The sequence below is a fragment of the Accipiter gentilis genome, chromosome 23 (assembly GCF_929443795.1).
Source record: "Accipiter gentilis chromosome 23, bAccGen1.1, whole genome shotgun sequence".
In the NCBI taxonomy this organism is placed as follows: Eukaryota; Metazoa; Chordata; class Aves; order Accipitriformes; family Accipitridae; genus Astur; species Astur gentilis.
Genome location: NC_064902.1, coordinates 12,304,000 through 12,324,058, shown reverse-complemented (window position 1 = coordinate 12,324,058; position 20,059 = coordinate 12,304,000). Strand labels below are relative to the sequence as shown.

Sequence of the window (20,059 nt, the reverse complement as noted above, 5' to 3'; positions counted from 1 at the left end):
GTGCATAGTTCCCCCCTCCTGCTTCAGCCTTCCCGGCTGCTTCTAACTTAACCAAGACGTTTCTAAAGCCCCATCCTTGGAGATGGTTTTCACACTCTCCCTTCTGCCGAGGTTCTCCATCTGCCATAAGGACATCAAACGCTGCCCTAAGAGCACTCACCGCCACACGTCTCGCTCCACAGCATCTCTGCTGCATTTACAGCCTGTCCGGGTCAGCACCCTGCAGCTGGCCAAAGACTCTGTCAAGTGGCAAGCAAGTCCGCGCCTGGGTGCCAGTAACACAGAGAAACCCCATTTCCAGTCTGCCTCGGTCCTGCCGGCCTCGGCACATCCATTTGACGGCCCCAGCTCCCTGCAAGGCTGCCCAAAACCCAGGTCAGGAGCCAAAGCAGGGCTCCCTGGCTGCAGGTCAGGGTGGGCAGCGTGGCCGGGGCCGTATCCGCAGCGTGTCCGTGTGTCGCTGCTGTCTGTTCCCGGCGCAGGAGCAGGTTGCTCGGCAGCATGATGCCATCTGTGCCGTCTCTCTCCTTCCCACGGTCAGGCACTCTTCCCTCATCACTTCTTGCCTAAGAGGCTTTCATCACTCCTGATAATTAGAGGGAGGCTCTCCTTCATGTGTTGAAGTCCCCCCCCTCCCCGAAGCGTGCCGGGAGTGCAAGAAGCCCAGTCAGGCAGAAAACCGATGCTGGGGGTGCAGCACAGACACGGACCCGCAGCTTGCTCCCCATCTGCCTCCTCCCCAGCCCTGCTCGCAGTCAGGTGGAGACGAAGCCCAGGCTGGGCAGGGGAAGGGGGTCAGACCCACCGGCGGTGCCCCCCTTGCCTCCTCATGTCCTCGTGCAAGAGGAGCGGCACCAGCCTCAGAGCCGCATTTCTGCGCAAAGCGTCCCATCCCAAAACAAGTCCAGGCTTGCTGCCAGCCTGCAAGCTCCCTGAGAAAGAGCAGGCAGCCCTGCAAGCAGCAGGGCAGCTCTGTCCACCTCTGAGTGATCCAGGGGCAAAGCCGGAGCCTCCCCACAGCCTCCACGCTTGCCCCCAGCTCGCTACACAGCTGGGTCAAGAACTCCTGATGTTGGTCCCCTCCACTTTCATAACCAATCCCAAACTGGCTAAGGCCGTGCTAGGGAAATGCCTGACGTGGCTGCAGAAAAGCAGCAGAGTGGAGAGGGCGGCAGGACAGCAAAGGAGCATCCCAGAGCTGGGCGCTTCTCCAGGGTGGGTGCAGGGCCACAAGCATCACTGCGGGATGGCGCGGGTGGCTTTGGGGACCGGCTCCTCGCTGGGCGCGCGGGCGACTCTGCAGAAGGCATCTCCAGTCACCACGGCGAGGTCGCAGCTGTCTCCATGTCCAACCCGAAGCGATGCTGCAGCTGATGGGAAGCATGGGAAGCCAGTGGCACCGGATCTAAGCTCCTCGCTCACTCCTCTTCCCACACTCTCTCCTTCCCGCGCTCCCAGCCCCAGGCGTGCCAGGTGCCCAAAGGAGCCCTGCGCTCTTCAGCGCGCTGAGCGGGGAAGGCAGAAAACAAAACCGGCGTCCGCAGGGGTGAGTTAGGGCTGAGCAGCAAACACGAGAGGGATGGGGGGTGTGAGCATTGCACACACACGCGTGCACGCACAGACGCTGAGGGTATTTCCACGGAGCAGCGTGTTCCTGGAGGAAGGACACAGAGCAAAGCGCAGGGAGGAGGGACGGGGGCAAGTGGAACGGCACCAAGAGCAGAGCAGGGCAGATCCATTGAAAAGGGAAATTATCAACACGGTGCTGATGTAAACAGCATCTGTGCGCGTACAGCACAGCCCGCCTGCGAGCCCCCTGACTGCTCCTCAGACCTCCTCTTGGCAGGAGGATGCATCCTTAGCAAATATTCAGCTCCGGCATAGCCTGCATCTGGAGCAGCAGCTGTCAGGGGTGAGGGGCTGAACTGCAGCGCTTTGGGCTTTATAGCCATCTCTCTGCCCCAGGGAGAGGGGGAAATGCCGAAAAGCAGCGGGAACAGACAGTCAGTGCCCCCCAGGCTCCTACATGGACCTACAGGCAGCCCTGCCCGTCCTGACGGGTGCCCAGACCCGAAGCCGGGAAAGGCATGGGGTGGGAGATCAGCTCTCGCCTCCCTCCATCCGTGCCCATCTCAGTCTGTTTCTGCCATTCCTTTCACACCAGCCCAATGCTTTTCCATCCCTGCTGGGTTTTGCCAAGGGCCTTACTCACAGGGTAGGGGTTGGGCATGCAGACCCGATGCAGGTTGGTCTAGGGCATCCACCATCACGCTGGCCGGTGGATGCACAATCAGGCTCTGGTTTTTAAGGTAATTCACTTGAAACACATTCAGCTGCCTCCCCTCACTGAAACACAACACCAGGCTGTACCAACCCTCCTCATTCACAACAAACGTGACATAAACCAGGTTATCCCAAGCAGTCTCTGGGGCCATCCTACAGGATTTTGCACCTGCCCCAGCCCAGGAATACACCGGGATCTGTTACTGCCTCGCAGCTCAGCCGTGCTAACTCAGATACACTCACTCAACTGCTTGCAGCCATCTGTCCATGCCTTTGAAAAGAAAGCATCTGTAAGCATCTGGAAACGAGCAGCACTGGGCCAGCGGAGAAGCAGCCCCGGCGCGTGCAGGCAGCTCGGCAGCGCGGGCAGCCTGGAGGTGCAGGCAGCCAGAAAGGCTGCAGCGAGGAGCCCAGCGACACGAGGGCTGGCATCATCCCACGGGCACCACCGAGTGCCTCGGCCACCAGAGCAGCCCAGCCCTGCCCTCCCGACACAGCCCCGCTCCTCCCAGCCCCTGGGACATGCACTAAAATCCCGTTTACTTAATGGAGGCTTATAGGGAAAGCCTGTGGGACAGGGCCACAGCAGAGTCACATCTCTCTGGCCAGGAGGAGTTAGAGCCGCTTGGCACATCTGCCACTTGTTCCAGCCTCGCAGAAATTCAGCACCCTGCAGCTGATGGGACCTGGGTGTCACAACTGTCACTGCAGCAAGACACAACCATGAGGCTGGTAGCATCATGACCACCTCCCAGACACAGCACAGGCGTGCACCAGCAGAGGTTTCCAGGCTGCTCGGATCCCCTCTTGGCACCAGACCCGCTGACATGTGATTTTCCCCCTTCCCCTGTGCAACCACCTGGATTTTTGCTTCCACATTAAAATGGCTGGTCATGCTGGTGGGGAGACTGGTGATGCGCTGGGCATGCTAGCACTTGAGAAACCAGCAGCGCTGTAAAACCTACCCATAGCATCGAAGGAAGCACTGAAGGCTCTCGTCTTCTTCCCTGTCCCCCTCCACTTGCCAGCCCCCTCCCTGCAGTCATGCTCTCCGAAAAGCCAAACCGCAACAGCATTTACAGAGCAGTTTCCCAAGGAGAAACCCAGAGAGCAAACATGGAAATAGTGGGAAGAAATACATCTTGGTATTTCCTGGAATTGCTCGCTGGCTTTCCAGGAGGATTCCCCACTCGCCCATCTCACCAGCAAGCACGGACTCTGCCAGAGGCAGGCAGGGAGCCTGGTGTTACGTCTTTATCTTGAAAGGGGACTCATTTTCCCACAAATGCTTTGAAGAGGGAGTTTAACGCTGACAAAGACGACCTCAACATCTGCCCGCGCACGCGCTGGACACGGGCTGATTCATTAGACGATCAAAGGCGGCGAGCGGTCTTTAAATGTCTGCGCTTGATCGGTGCCCCCCAGGAAACCCCCAAGGGAACCCACCCCAGCCCCTGCCATGGGGTTTTCCATCCCATCCTCCACACCAGGAACCAGAGCTTGTCCCCAGGAGCTGCAGGCGAGCCTGCATGGGCAGCGCTGCTCCCCGTCATGGGCTGGCAGCGACCCTCAGCCACCCACATCCCCCTTTGCAAGGGACCCATTTTTCTGTATCGATCTCCAGGTTTCCACTCCCCCGTTCAACGCATCTCTCGCAGCTCAGCCAGAAACATCCCCTGCCTGACGCACGAGCCTTCAAGACCAAGATGCCCAAAAGATACCACTGCCTGGAAAGGTCTGCCTGAGCCCCATGGGAGCTCTGAGGCTGCCGGGGCGCGGTACACTGAGCTGGGACCCCCAAAAGCTTGCCAGGTGACCCTGCTGGAGCAAGGAATGGAGCCCCAGAGAGGGTGCAAGTCCCAGACCAGGGGTCCCAGGTACCCTGTATGGAGAACTACCCTGGCAGTCAGTGATGCTGGTCTGCGATGGGGACAGTGCCCTCACACCGTGTGACACTATAAAGCCCTGCAATAACAGATGAGACAGCACCCCCCCAGACTGGACAATCACAAGCCAAACATACAGGCAGCACAACCTCCCCTGTGCCCCTCCTTCCCTGTAGGAGAAGGGATTAGATGTATCTTCCCTTCTGCAACCCCTCCCTGGACCAAGCTGGTTCCAGCAGTCTTTGAAAATGCACGGGAGTAAGAGTTCTGCAGGGTGGTGAGAAACAAGAGAGCCAGGATGCTCGCACAGCAGTAGGACCAGCCCCACAGCCTCCAAAAGGGCTTTAGCGGTGCATTTTGCTGATGCCTTTCCAGATGTCTGCTGAAAATAAGAAGGGTCAGACTTTCCCCGGCGTACATGGTGGAGCTGCATTGGCCTTCCTGGAGCTACCCCAGCCTTATAATCTTCCCATCTCTCCACAACCATCTGAAAAATCTCGCCTAAATGTTTCGTCCTCAGCTGAGAAATGATTCGACACACAGGCCTCTGGCTTCCAACCTAAGCAAAGCTGCCCAAATAGAAAAAGAAAACATAATGCACAGTGATCAGAGATCTCCACAGGAAAAACATTAGCCTCGTGGAAAAGCATATTGCTCCTAATACAGAATTTATCAGGCTGACGTATAGATTTTCCTCCACAAAATATGAAACCTGGATCTGAAAGGCTATTAACTCCGAAGAGATCCATTAAAGACGCCTGTCTGCAAATGGTATTTAAAAGTATTGCATCATCCTAGGTATTGTCATGCTCTTTGGCTATGACTCAACTGCAGGTCACATAGTTAAAACTGCCTCCAAACCCTAAAATTCTTGACGTAAAGAAAATAATAATAATGTTCACCAGCCTAGAACATGGACTTTTCTATCAGCTCCAACCGAAGCCCATAAATATTAATGCATCCATAATTAGCCTTTTTAAATAATGCATCCAAATTAAACATCAACGCAGTAATAAATCAGTCAGGGCTCTTTCTTGTAGGTTTGTTTGGGGGGGAAGGAGGGGATGGTGGGTTTTTTTCCCCTCCTGTGTCAGGCACATAAAATGCCAATTCCCTCACCACCTCTTCCTGCTGGACCAAAATGCTGGAGCCCCCATTGGACTGAATCTGATGCCATTTGTACTTAAAAGTCTTCTTTCTTTCATTTAGAAAAATAAAAGTCACATCTGCTTTTTGATTTGCAAAATAATGACATGCAGCCAGCCCGAGCCAAAGCTGAGCTAACGTTATTGAAACCACACGACGTGAAGGGAGACAAAGCTCATCTCAGAGTGAAGGTGAGGGAGAAAGTCAAGTTTGCAAACTTTCTCCTCCCTCGCTGGCACAGCACTCCCAGGAGCTGAGAACTGCTCCCTGTGCAGAGAGTGGGCAGGGCAGAAATCCCTGTGATGCACAAGGTTTGCAGGGGGTCTCCTCTGATGCATCCCCCTCGGAGCTCACTGCAGGTACGCAGCCAGGGCACCCGCATTTCACCTGCTTTTTCCTGATCAACGTGGAAAACCTGAACAGGCTTTGGAGGAGCAACCTGCAGCAGAGCCTCCCAAGCCAGGCTAGACACTTTGCAAAAAGCCATCCAAAAGAGATCACTCTGCATTTGCTTATCTATAATTACTGATCAGCCGGAGGCCACCATCCATGGGAGGTTTCTGGCAGGGTAATGAAATCGCTTGCATTCTTGAGCTCCAAATTCTTTGCCCAAACACACCCCAGCATCTCCTCCGAGACGTTCCCACAGCAGAGCCACCTCCCCGCTGCTCAAGCACACGGTCCGCAGCTCCTCATCAGGAGCTCGCTGTTAGGGGCTTTAGGCACCCTGCTTAGACAGCACATCAATAATCCACACCTCCTCTATTTTATCACATGCATATATCAAACTGCCTAAAAACCCGTATGTGGAGTAGATTTCACGGCAGCCTGACAAGAAAGCAAATTCACAATTACTTCCAGTTAGGAAATTCTTGGGTAAACGCCCCAGGACATGCAGCATGTTCCATCTCATGTTGCTGTAACTTTCCAGCTCACTCTCCAGCAAGCCTGGGAAGCAGGTACAGTTGCAGGAAAACACAGGCTTCTCCTTTTGCATCGCCAAGTCACTCCTATTAACTGTTTCCAGGAATAACAAGATGCTTGGCATTTTCGGTCACATGGATTGCTACAGTCTGCAATGCAGTAAACTCGCTTTTTCTTCCAAAGCTTTGCCAAAACTAAAGCCCTGTTTTTAAGTGAGGTTCTCCCCTGATGCTACACATTCCCACACGCCAAAAACCAGCTGTGGGTACTCTGGTCACTGTCCCAGTTTACAAGGGCAAAAGGAGGTTTTTCACTGCAAACACCACTGTACTCAACTGCCCTTTCCTCTTGCAAGATCAGCACCCACAAAGCTGAGATCTCTCTCCCAGTCTCACATTATCCCACCAATCTGTTCCCAGAGCTCTCTCGCAAAGCACAGGCCACTTACGACTGATGGACGCTGCAGTTGTAGAAAACAAAATCCACAGAGGCAAACTTCTTCCCCGTCTCCTTCGATTTCAGGTAGAGCTTCACCACTCGCTTGTCCCCTGGGAGAGACCCAGGCAGAAAAAGGCATCAGAAAGGACATGGTGCACAGCCCAGCATTCAGCCCAAGGCTTGTGATGGGCTGGAGGGAGCTCGGCACGACCACTCGGCCCAGTTAACTAACAAAATCCCCCAAATTTGGCAATAAAAAGAGTGTTCACCCACCCCCACTCAGCCACCAAAGAGGCCAGCAGAGCCCAAGTACAGCTCCGAGCCCCTTCAGTTAACTGAAACCTGCTAGCATGGAGGCAGGTGCCTTGGGTTGTACTGCTGGTACTGAAGGGGAGCTTAACAGTTCTGGGGTCAGCAGAATGTCCTAGAGCCCACGGCCACCTACAGGATATGTGCCCAGGAATGGTCCATAGGTGGGAACAAGGGTAGGGTGCCCAGGACTGGTGCACAGACAACTACAGTGTCAGCAAGTAGCTGTGCTCATGGCTTGGAGGAGACCAAGGACCAGTCGCCCGTGAGCAGCAATGTCCTTCTCCTGCACCCCGAGAACCCAGCTCGGGTCCTGCTCAGGAGCCAGTGAGTGCTGTCAGAGGAGGACTCTCCTCCCCTGGATCTGCCTGTAGGGCAACAAGTGGGACAAGGTTTGTCTCAGGGTTTCTTCCCACCCGAGGCACAAGCTCACCTCGGCCCCTGGTGATGGGGATGACGTCCTTGGCAGAGGGAGAGCTGCAGTAAATCTTCCCATCTTCAATGCGGCTCTCGGACTCGGTGAAGTCTTCGAAGGAGCAGTTGACTCCTGCCGAGAGGTCTGGGACGTTCCAGGCCTGCAGGACCAGCTGGGGAAGAGAGGCAAGAGCATCAACACAGAAAACTAGCAAAAAAGCCTCCTCTGTGTCAGCTATGTGTAAGTCCAGCCAGCAGAAAAGACCAGGGGTGCAATCCCTCCTCCACCACCCACACGTGGTGAGGAGACCTGCTCCAGGCTTTTGCAAGTGAGCTCCATCCATGGACCTCCCTGCTCAAGCAAGGAGCGCAGATTTAAACGGGTTAAAAGACAGAATGACTCACAGCTTCCCATCCTCTGCCCTCACCATACCATAAGCCGTTACACCTCACCTCTCTACAGAGACAAAGCACAGCGTTGGGGCTAGAGTGTTTCGCGGAAAGGCATCCACTCCGGCAGAGCTGAGGAGGGGAGGAATCCACCTATTCCTTCGCAAAGTCATTCCCAGGGTCAGCACTTCTCACTTTACAAAACGCTTGCCTTATTTCTAATTTGAATTTTTCACAGCTTCCAGCCATTAGTTCTTGTTATGCCTTTCCTTGATAGATTAAAAAGCCCTTTAGTCCCTGATATTTGCTCCTTGTAAAGGCACTTATACTCTGTAATCAAGTCACCTCTTAATCTTCTTTTTGATAAGCTAAGCAGATTGAGCTCTGGAAGTCTCTCACTGCAAGGCATTTTCTCCAGCCTTCAACTCATTTACATGATGTTTATGGGAGGTTTTCGGCCTCTCCCTTTAAAAGCTGGACTCCAGCCCGAGCGCAGCATCCTCATGTCAACGACACCAGACCTCTGCACAACATCCTGCCGTCGGTCAGGGAGATAACCACCCGAGAGGTGAAAACGCCACCCAGATCCTGGCTTCGCCCAAGGAGCATCAAGAGCCCCACAGCGAGGGCTGAGCCCCAGCAACACTTTCGAGGACACTGGGTGAATGCCCATCTTCTCCCTCCATGTCTAACTTTAGACTTGGCAATATCAAACCCCAATTTCCCTGCTAGACCAGCACCACTCGAACCCAACTGCTCTGAAGGAAATCTCACCCCATGCCACCCCCTCAGTCCCAGTGGGTCCCATCTGCAGCCATCTCGCATTTATCTCCACGTTACCAATGAACGTTAGCCCCTGCAGAAGCACTTTCCAAACTGTTTCCATCCGGTGACAATTCCCGTCTGACAAGGACTTTTTGAGATCTGTCACAGAGCCAGTTCTTAATCCACTTAACATGTGCTTTATCAATATTGTATAATGCTAATTTTTCATCAGAACGTTGTGTTGTACCAAGTCAAATGCCTTGTAGAAGCCTAAAGACATCACATCCCTGCAGTTCCTCTTCTAATTCAAGTCATAATTTCATCAAAAAACAAAATGTGGTTTGTTTGACATAAAACCACGTTGACTGGCGTTAATTATATTCCCATCCTTAAAAATTTTATCAGTTGAATCCTGCACCAGTTTTTTCCTTCAGTTTTTCTAAACCTGACATCAAACTAAGAAGCCTCTGACCATTTGGTCCTTTCTGCATCTGGGCAAAAATACAAGGACCTTTCCTGTTTCTGGGGCTTTTCTCAACATTCATTTATTTATCACACAGTCATATCATTACAAATATCTGCAGGCCACGGAACTCCTTGGCCAATTCTTTTAGGACTCCTGAGTGCCAGATACCCAGGCATGGCAGTTTTCAAAACTTTATTGCTAGTATATGCTGTTTCGTATTCTCTTCACAGTGCTAATGGCCTGGAAAATACTTTGGGGAAGTCCATCATCCTTTCTGTCTGCACAGAGAGAGCAGCGAGTTCTGCATTGAAGTCTCATCCCAAAATATCTACTGCAGGCCAGGGTCAGAGACAGGCTATTGAGCTAGATAGATCGCTGGCCTATGAATGGCATCTCTGACGTTGGTGTTTGTATTATGGAGAAGTATTTATTGCTCGGTTATGTCTATTCTGAATAATCATCAACTGGTTTATTATCTCCATCAATAGGCCAGCCCTTGTCAATGCCCTGCACTTTGCTATGTTTTATTTGTCTCAGATCTCTCTTCCCCTTTCTCCCTCTTTGTCATATAGTCATTACTTATTTTTAATTGCCACATTCGCAGCCGTTGCCTCCAGAGGGTCAGGAGGTGGCTGCCAGGGGTCCGTGGGCAGCAGAGGTGCCTTACCGGGACCTCCGACATGGTGACCGAGATGTTCTTCGGCTGGACGGTGAGCTGGACGCACTGCCGCAGGTCGGAGGCGAAGCGCTGGGGCTCGTCCGCCCGCTCACACCGGTCCTTGCGCGAGCATCTGGAAGGGGATGAAACCACCACGGTGAGGAGGAGAATCCCCCAGGGTCCTGCGTGGCTATGGGCTGACGCCATGGCAAACAGACCCTTTGGCATGGAGGTGATGCCCAGCTAGGGACCTCGGATGCCTGAGGCCCGTATGGGAGCTGTGCTTTCCCCTGGTGCCAGCACTGGGGACTTCTGGGGTCTTTTATGTTCAGCTTTTCTTATTGGCACAAGGATGCCGAACCCTGGAGTCCGTGGGCAGGATTAAAGGGGCCCTGCCGGTGGCTGTGCTGCACATGGGTGCTCGTGAGCACTGCCCGGGTACCGTGGGAAGGGATGTCAGACCCCTTGCACCACTCCATCCCCTCCACGGTTCAGAACTGAAGTCCAGGAGATCTATCCCTAAAGAGGACAGTGGTGGGGACGGACACGGTTTGCAAACCATGGTTTGCTGGCGTGGCTCTGGGGCCGAGCCTGCAGAACTTACATGTTGTGGAGGACACACCAGCCACAGTGGGGGTCCCGGGAGCCCAGGCACAGCTCACAGCTCTCGTACTGCTCGCAGCTTTCCACCGGCACCCGAGTCACCTGTGGGGAACAGGCAGGGAGTGAAGGGGGACGGGCCGTGTGTTTCTCCGCTGTGTCCATGCCTAGACCCCACCAGAGATGGGACTTGTTCTGGCCCACGGCTCCCACCCATTAGAGAGGAGGCAGTGGCGGGGAGCAGGCTGAGCCCCCACCATCGCCCACTCCTCTCCCAGGAAGCACATTTGCAGGCAACATTTCCACCCCAGGGAGGCTTTTACCCCAATCAAGCTCCTTCCACCATTACATCTTTGCGGGGTTGCAGGAGCAGGCTGTGCCGGCTCAGCCCTGCACCGGCCAGGCACCCCACAGCTGCTGCAGCCCTGCTCTGGAAGGGTTACCAGTCCTTTATTAATTGCTCCTCCAGATTTGATTAAAATCCCCTCATTCTCCTAGCCCTCCGAGCTCTGTTACAACTGTTCATTTAATTACTTTCCACCAGCACTCTGATAACACCAAGCTGTAGTAGGGAAGAGAGTGGGTTTTATTAAGGAGAGGGGAGGAGAAGAGGGGGGACGGGGAGGGGGTGCAGGGAGCTGCCTGCTGCGAGGAGCCGGCAGCACCGAGCAGCTGCCCGCACCTGCCGCGCTCGTGCCTCAGTTTCCCCGCTGCTCCCATAGGGCAGGACTCGCTCATTAATTAAAATTTGCAAACTTCTCTATCGAAGGCTAAACCTGGGGTGCTCTCCCTCCTCCCAGCTCAGCAGGGCATGGGCTCAGCGTGATGCCTACAGGGCTGGGATAAGGCTGGCTAAACAGTACCCTTCGGTTTGCATACCGATGAGGATACCTGTAGCGTTCCCATTTGTTTGTCCCTGACATTGCTTCAGGCAAGTGGTGGTGAGGGGGTCGGCAGCAGGTCGCCCCCAGGCAGAGCCCGCACAGGCATGTGCCAGCTCCCAGCAACCTCCCAGCAACCGTGGTGGTCCCTGGGGGAGATTCCCAGTTCAGGTCAGCATAACCGCCCCGCCGGCATCCACATCTCCAACATCTCCCCCACAGAGCAGGGGCTTAGCTGAGCCAGGGCTGGGACAGAAACACAGCCAGGGACAGAAACGCGGCCCAGGACAGCTGCACGGACAAGCACAAATGCAGTTTCTGCCTCGCCTGGAAAGCTGCAGATTTCCTGCAGGGGAGCAGAAACCAGAGACAGGCACTGGGAGGAGGAGGGAAAGGGCTCTGCTGTCCCCACGGGGCTGTCTAGACAAATGCACGGCCCTACTCCAGCATCCTTCCCCCTCCCAAGCCCCCGGGCTGGCAGCCAGGAGACCTGTTATGCCCCGAGCTCCACTGTGGTCCCGCTCACAGACACCTCTGCTGGGCAGAGGAGCGGAGATGCTGCAAGACACAGGCACACCGCGTCCCAGCACGGCCACCCCGTGTCACCCCACTGGGCATGGCTTGCATCCCCGCTGACAGGGATCCAAAAAGTGCCACCACCATAGCGTGAACCTGCTTCACCTGCTCCAGTGAAGGTCGTGGATGGATGAACTTGCACCAACAAGCTCACGCACAGGTCAGGGATCACGCAGACACTCACAAAGCCAACCAAAACTTCCTATCGTGAGCCCCAATCGCACTGCCAGGACAGCAGCACTGGATGCGGATCAGGTCTGTGCCTCCGGTTGGCTCAGCGTGAGCAGAGGCAGGGACCAAGGGGTGCATGCCAGGACACACCAGCCCCATGTCCCCTCCGCCCCGAGATGCAAAAGCAGCCACCCCAGAGGAGAAAAACCCATTTGGAGCAAGGACCTTCTGCTAACCTGCAAAAACCCTGCTCAGGAGGAGATGGCCAGAACAGGGAGGAGGTTTATGGCCAGCCCCTGGCAGCAAGGAAGGGTCAGAAAGCCCTTGGTCCCCAGGGACCATGGGGATTTCAAGCAGCTGCTGCTAACAATTAATGCCCGGGGCACGGCCCCAGCGAGGAGAGGAGCAGCAGGGCCGCAGAGTCAGTGCCTCGGGGCAGTGTTTTTGCAGAAAGGAGAAGGGAGGAGCTGCCTCCCTGCCCTGGGACAGGAGTTCCCAGGCAGCCCTGACCCCAGGAAGCAAAGGCCAGACCCAACCGGGGAGACACCCGAAAGGTTTCCCAGCACATGGGACCGCAGGCTGGGGCAGCAATGTTCGGCTGCTGTCAGGAGAGTCAGGAGAGCAGAGGGGCTGCCGATCCCTTCCCCTTACCTGTTTCTCAGTCATGGCGTAGATGTGCTGGCGGTCAGGACTCAGCACCAGGTCTCGCAGGATGGAGCTGCCCTCATGGGCCACGACGTTCTCGTACTGCAGCGCTTGGTGCTTCCTCTCGGCCGGCAAGTCCACCAGGATCTGCAGGGAGAGCAAGGAGGGGTGAGCAAGGTCCCACGTGCACCTCAGCCCCCACCCATGGAGTAGGATGGGGAATGTGCCGCATTAGGGATGCCGCCCCTCCGTCCCATACCGGCGTGGCCATGCCACAGCCACTGCAGCACATCAAAGTAGCAGCCGCACTGCAAACATCCTGACCCTTTCCTGAAGGCCAAACTGCAACGCTTTCTTCCCTTTTTTGCATTTGTCTGGTGCATTTGCACCATGTTAATGCTGATGGTGTTCCTCTCTCCAGGGAGGGAAGCCACATCTGTGGTTCTCACGCTGCACCCCTCTACGTGCTGCCCTACTTCCCCCACCGCTACTCAGCCCCAAAGCCCCTCCAACTCACAGCACGGCGCAGATGAGCCCCCAGCTTGCAGCAAAGCATCAAACCCCATCTTGCCGCAGCAGTACTGAAAGCGGCTTCCACGCCGCACAGCACCAAGCCCCGGCCGGGTGGGATGCTGCAGCTCACGCAGGCAGGGCTCGCATCTCCCCATCCATCAGAGGAAATGCTTGGGCTCGTGACCAGGGAAGTCAAGAGGGTCTCAAGGAAGCTGGGGGTCAACAGAAGTTCAGAAAGCGCCTTTGTTCCCTGAGCAGGAACGTGGCAAAGGCTTTAATCCCCTTACAGCTCACTATTACGTTAAAGCTCTTCCTAAGTACACTGGTTTCTGGCTGTACCAGCAATAACCACATCAGGAGGCACCACGGGCCTGGAGGCACCCACCAAGCAGGGGCTAAACTCAGCTGTGCTACTTGCCATAACCTGATTGCCACCTCCATGAGCAAGAGATGCTTCCTGCTAATGCTATCACTTGCGATACCCCCAGACTCGGGCAGTCCCCCATCCCAGGGCAGCCTCAAGGGAGGGTGCTGGAGAAATGGCTCAGTGGGTCTGGTCTGCTCCCATGGGATGGGATGGGATGGGGATCATGCCAGCAACACATTCTGCAAAAATCCCAGCGACAGGTGGAGAAGCAGCGTGCCCAGCGAGACGGAGCAAAGGGTGCCCCCGATCGGCTCCACACTGCTGCCAGCACGTGCAGGGAGCCAGTCCAGCACCCCCAGCCACAGGACTCAGGATCCCCCCTGCTGCACAGGGCCAAACCCACTGCTTTGAAGCACCCCGCAAAATGCATCCCACAGCCCTGCCCTGATCATCGCACCCATTCCTACGGCCCAGCACAGCCATGCCTGAGCCCTTGTGCCCCCCCTCAGCAGCTGCCCCAGCATCCTGGCCACCTTGTCACCCTCCTGCAATAAATCGCCACTGGCATTTGCATAGTTCCCAATCAGGAGGATACGGACCGGGAAAGCAGGATCCCGGTGTGCAGCTGATTAGCATGGAAATGTATGCGGCTCACAAACAAACTGGGGCCCGTTTAATTAGAGCGGCGCCTTTGATTCACCGCCAGCCTCCTGCATGCACCAGCCCCGGATTATTTTTAGGCAGTTTTACAAAACAAATGTATTTAATTAAGAAAGAGACCCCTGAGCAACCAGAGAGCGTGAGTCCTGCACAGCAGTGAGCAAAGGCGGCCGCCCTCTCCGCAGGGGTACATGGCAACTGGGCATGCAGGGCCAGGCGAACTGTTGGGAGCCCATGACACAGCCAAAAACCCCCCATACGTCTTGCCACAGGACTGAAGAGCCTTTGCCATAACCCAAACTGGTCCTGGTACTTACCCGCCTTCTCAGCATCCTCTGCCAGACCCCTACACAGGCTGTGTTCCCCATCACCCCCACCCTGGGTACCACTGTGTGCTGGGGAACCCAGAGGTGCTGAAAGCTCGTTCTAAAGCCTCTGCCTGCCCTTTTCAGGGGGGTCTTTCTGCCCAGGTCCAGGACCACATTTGCTCCTACTCCAAACATCAGAGGAGGTCAAGCCCCAGACACCTGTGGTACAGGGCCACACGGCAGCCCCTGCCCTGCGGTACCCCTTGCTCAGTGGTACCCAGCATCACCCCCAGAGGTCCACCCTGACTCCCCGCATCCCCTTGCGGGTCGCTCCCCCCCGGCTCTCAGCTTCTCCCTTACAAAGTCCTGTCCAAGCCAGCTCTCTGGAGGAGGGTAAAGAGGAGCATCGCCCCTCCCCAGCAAGGCACCGTCTTCCCCCTCACTACGGCAATGTGACAAACGCACCTTTCCAACCCTTTTATGGGCCGCAGTTGCGGCACAGAAGAATCGATATAGTTTTACCCTGGTTCTAAAATAGATCTATGGCTGGATGTCGCGCTGGCAGTAATTTTTAACTAGCGGGGTAATTTCCCCATTACATTATTGCACTGCACAGTGCTGGGAAAGAGAAAGAGATGTATTAAAAAAAACAACAGACGTGAAGCACTTCCAGTTAATTTGAGGCTCCAGGAAGAACCTAAAAATATTCTCAGTAGTCAAACGTGGCTGGAGCCCAGCCTGCCACGTGTCAGGGTGTTCTGGTGGGGGGGCATGGGGCCACCCCAGGCATACACATGTGGGAACCCTTCTCTCTGGCACCTCTCCTCCCACTAAGGATGCTCTCTAGGCGGGTCTGGGATTCAGGAAAATGAAATTTGGGAGACCTGCCAATCAAGTTGTTTTCTGGTTGACCAAAAGGCAGGGCACAGAGGGGGTTTCCGAGTTAGCTCGTAGTAGGTGAACCCATCCTGCCGCTCCTCCCCACCACAAGGAGATCACCAGCAGGTAGACCCCAATGTCATCTCATCCCATGCCAGGAGGACCCGACTGCCCACAGCGCCCGCTGCCATAGGGGCAGAGGTGGAAACCTGGCATCAGCGCCCTTCTAGCTGGATTAGCCCAACAGGAACCTACCCATCCCGGCTGGCGGGAAGGGGACTGGCTCTTTGGACCATAACACAGCAGAGAAGCACACGGGACGAGCAAGGTGCTTCCCATCTCTTAGAGATGCGAGGAGGGACCACTTCCCCCCCTCTCCCCACACCCGCAGGGTAGCTGGGAGCAGGGGAAGGAGGAAAGGATGCGGTTTAATCAGAGCAGCCCCCTCGGAAACATGCTCCTTCCTGCCTACCCTGCCTGCCTTCCCACCCGGGGGAAAAGACATTTACCAAAAATAAATAAATAAATAAACCTATTAACCTTTCTCCTCATCCTGACGCTGATATAATTACCCAATACTAATAATTACTCACACTAATTTCTCGCTCAGGATTCCTGCCCTCACTCTTGCCTGCCTCGGGCTGGCTGCAGGCAGCGGCTCGGCAGCGCTGCCTCCTGCGAGGGGCTGGCAGGAGCCCCGGGGGGTGGCCGGACCCTGGGACCGTGCCGAGGCGGTGAAGCAGGAGCGAGGGGCGGCTTGTTGGGCTGCTGCCTCGTTAAGTAAATGGAGGAGACCAGAGGCAAGAAATTACAAGCTCCCTGCTGGGGTGAATCATCTCAAAGCAAGCCCAGAGGCTGCTGTGCCAGAAACCCACGCACGCGTTCCCCCCCCCAAGCGAGGAGCCCACCCCATGGGGCGAGCACCCAGCACGGCTTCACTCTGAAGAGGGGAGGGTTTAAGACCTGGTCCCCCAGAAGCCGAGCGGGCTAGTGGAGGCAGCAGAAGGCCAGGAGATGCAAAGGCATCTCACCTCACCAAGAGGTCCCTCACCTCCTAGGCCAGCCATGGAGAACCCCGGCAAAGGAACGATGAGGGAAAGGACGGCGTGCAACGCTTCAACCCCCGGGCACCTGGGTGGAACGAGCGACGGTGCACAGCACACCCCGGCTGGGCAGAGGCAAAATCCTCCCCCAGGAGGCCCAGAGAGGGTTCCTCGGGGGTAGCCTTGTCTTGGCTGGAGAAGGGAGTTGCCATCCCATACAGGTTTTGGAGGAGGAGAGCACATCGCCTTGCTAAGAAGCGTGCAGTGGTGCGGGGTCACAGCCAGACAACAGCACCAGCCGGTCCTGCTGCTGCCTCGAGCCCGATGCTCCCTCCAAAGCTCAGCTCTCCTTCACAAACCATGATGCTGGAGCATCCAGAAGCTTCTGCAGAGCCTGGACCCCACCACAGCCAGTGCTAGTGAAAAGCCACTGCCCTGAGGAGCTCTACAAAACAAGGTAGAGACCTAAAACCCATATGAAAGGCAAGGCAGAGACAACACATCAGAGGAGAAACGCCTCCTTCCATTGCAGCATGCTTGCTCCCCTTGGCAAGACACCCTCCAGGCTTGTCCAGGTGAGGAGGCACCTCCCCACCGCCATAACCGCTGCCCGACTCTCGCTCGCCAAAACGCCAAGGGGAAAACCTCGCAACGTCCTTACAGCCACCAGCAATGGGCACAAGGCAGAGAGGAGCATCTCCCCAGGGCCGCCTTTTGGAAAGACGGGCAATGACAGGAACGAAGGGCAGCAGCCGTGACCTGGCAGCCACCCAGCGCTGGCAGCGGGTCCGGAGGAGGACGGCGGTGGAGGACGCGGCTTTACAGCTCAGCCTGGGCCAGGGACGCCAGGAGGAGAGGGAGGAAGCACAGCCGGAGAGGGAAGGCAGCTGCAGACATGCCAAGGCTGCTTTTGGATTTAACACACGCCGGCAGGAGCCTGGCTGGGGTCCGAGGGGTGCTGGGGTGTTCCACCGCCTCCCCACGGGACCAAAACCGTGTGCTTGGGGGCACACGTGGAGGGTGCCCAAGGAACCCAGTCTCACCGCAGGGGATACCCCCCAAGCCCACCACCAGGAAGAAAGGACTCTTCACCACCCCACAGCTAGTCCCTCTCCCTCCCCAGCCCTCCACCTCGCCCCCTCCAGGCTCTCAAGCCCCCATCCTGGGTCCCAAGCGGTCCCCCGCAGACCCCTCCTCCGGGCAGGAGAAGTGCTCAGCCAGGCTTTGTACTCTTATCTGTACAGGGCTGTGATTAATTCACAGTGGCTGGCAGCAGCTACAAGAGGAGGGTGCTTTTGCCCGCCTGCCACACTTCAAAGGCAGGGACTTATCTGCCTGAAACACACTCCGCAGCCTTTTCACGGGGACCCTTTCCAGTTCCACGGGGCTCGCGCAGCACTGACGGGCAACACGAAAGAAAGGCTTATTTACAGGAGTGCATTTCAAAGCCTCCCCGCTTCCCTCTCAACACTCGCTGGGGGAAGTGGAGAGTCCCCCAGCCCCAGCAATGTCCATAGGGGACAGAGACTGAGCAGGGGGAGACAACACGGGGCTGTGAGGAGAGGATGGTAGATCGAGGTCCCTGTCCCACCTTTGCCTGGGTCCTGGTCGCCTCCTGCCCCATACTCTTGCTGGTGAGCAGCATTGCAGCACATCACTAAGTTGAGAGGAGGAAGAAGCTTTGACACATGCAGAGGGCAGAACCTAGCCCTGGGACCAAAACCTTCCCCTCCCCATGCCACTGGTGCCCACATCTCAGGCACCACCGAAGCCCCGGGCTCCTGTACCCAAACCAGTGGGTCCGCAGGAGCGGGGCCATGCTACCACCCCCAGCATTCTGCTTTGATTTTGGCACCGTTCACCCAAAGGGCACAGGACAGAGCAAATAAAACCAGGAGAGGAGCAGGTCTTGGCAGAGCTGAACCCCCAAACCATGATGCCACCTCTCGGAGGCAATAGAGGACCCGTGCAGCCCGGCCACCCCGGGGCAGAGGTGGCAGCTGCCTGGAGGTGTCACACAACACTGCGCAGACGAGCCTACAGCCAGAAGAGGAGTACCCTGTGTCCAGCCAGGGGGGCTGACTGGGGACAGCGACCTCCCTGGGGTGCCAGCCTGCATGGCCCCTCCTGGCACGTAGCCTGGGCTCACCCCGAGGCAGCAGGCGGCGCGGGGACAGGGACACTGGCTGCCCCTCCACATGCCTCCCCCAACCAGCCATCCCCTGGGGACCAGCAGCGCCAGCAGCTGCTGCCCGCATGCCCCTCTCCGGTTTCCAAAGGAGGGTGAGGGGTTTAAAATGAGGTTCCCGGATCAGCTGCTCCAGGGGGACACGCATTCCTCTTCCCTCCCACCCCCCCCCAGGAAGGTGCAGGGGCTGCCCAGAGAAATGCGGGGCCTGTAGCAGCTGCAGGGCCACGGCATCGTCTGTCCCGGGGGGCACAGCCGGTGGGGATGGGGGGCTGGGTACTGCGGGAGAGGGGGGCACCGGCGTGCCGGGGGACAAGAGCGGGGAGGCGGCCAGGAGAAGGCGGTGGGTCCTGCCCCCTCCCACTGTATGGCAGGTTACCAAGCGTTGGCATCCCGGCTGATGAGGATTCGCCTTCGGTTTTGCTCAGGCATCAGGAAAATTGCCACCAGGAGACCCCGAGCCATGCTTTACCAGGGCTCGCCATACAGCTGCTCTGTGCCACGGCCAGGAGCCGCGCACCCAGCCGGAAGGGTACGGGCAGCTGGGGCACAGGCAGAGCTTTGGGGAGGCATCTCCCAAGGGCTCCCACCCGGGACCGGGGACAGGATGGCCCTGCAGAAACATCCCAGCTATGTGTGCCGGGCTGGCTGCCAGCATCCCGGCTACCTCCGCTCCCCTGGCCGGCCACCCTCCCTGCCGGCCCCGCCAGCTGCCCGTGCAGGAATGCACCAGCCGGCAGCGGATCAGACACATGCCTCCTCCCAGACGGGCAGGCAGCTGCCTGCTGCCGGCTGCTCGAACCCAGCATGCCAGGGCCCTGCAGAGGTGTCTGCTGTCCTCCCGGCCTCCTCCGTGGGGAGGGGGTTTCGCCAGCCCCTCGCACAGGGCTGGGATGCTGCTGCCTCATCACTAACCCACCAAGGGAAAGGGGTGAGCTGAGCTGCCTACTTCCACTCAGTGAAACCTATTTGCTTGATAAAGATGAATACAAGCAAGACTTTTGTCCTGGGCCTGACATTACCCCGAGCTGGAGAATATTGGGACTTCAATTATATCAGTATAATAAAGCAAAAAACAAGGAGATACTTAATCTAAACCAATGCTCATAACAGCAACAAATGCCAGTGACTCGCCGACAGTGACAGATATGACACCGGTTCATATAACTGGTTTCAAAGTGCACATTATTGCAGGTGTGACATCCCCAGGCGGTATCCCGAGCTTGGCCACGTGGTCTGAGGACAGACACGCTCGCCGCACCTCTCCAGGGAGGTGGGGTGGGAACTGCGTGAAGGCGCTGGGGTTTGGCATAGGAGATTGGGGAGAGGGGGAGGCAGGGGGGTGACCCTGCCCAGCAGGATGCCAAAACACAGCACTACCTTCCCCAAAACTCCTCAACTGCCTCCTTTTCACTCGAACTCATTTCCTTCTTTTCCTCTTGTTCAGCCACCCACACGAGCAGCATTCCCCCACACCAAGCAGGCTCAGCAGAGCCGGACAGACCAGCACCAGCCCACGTGGCACAGCACAGCATGGCACGGCATGGCA

General features: G+C 56.7%; 1 protein-coding gene across 3 annotated transcripts in view; it reads right to left on the bottom strand.

Moving 5' to 3' along the window:
* PLXNA1 (plexin A1) overlaps window positions 1-20,059 on the bottom strand; it is a 122,379-nt gene that overhangs the window by 56,641 nt on the left and 45,679 nt on the right. For all 3 annotated transcript variants that reach the window (XM_049826526.1, XM_049826524.1, XM_049826525.1), the window contains exons 4-8: window positions 12,559-12,699; window positions 10,284-10,384; window positions 9,689-9,812; window positions 7,420-7,573; window positions 6,688-6,787 (exon numbers count right to left, since the gene is read on the bottom strand). In XM_049826526.1, coding sequence (XP_049682483.1) covers window positions 6,688-6,787; window positions 7,420-7,573; window positions 9,689-9,812; window positions 10,284-10,384; window positions 12,559-12,699 — 620 coding nt within the window. The remainder of the gene's footprint in view (window positions 1-6,687; window positions 6,788-7,419; window positions 7,574-9,688; window positions 9,813-10,283; window positions 10,385-12,558; window positions 12,700-20,059) is intronic.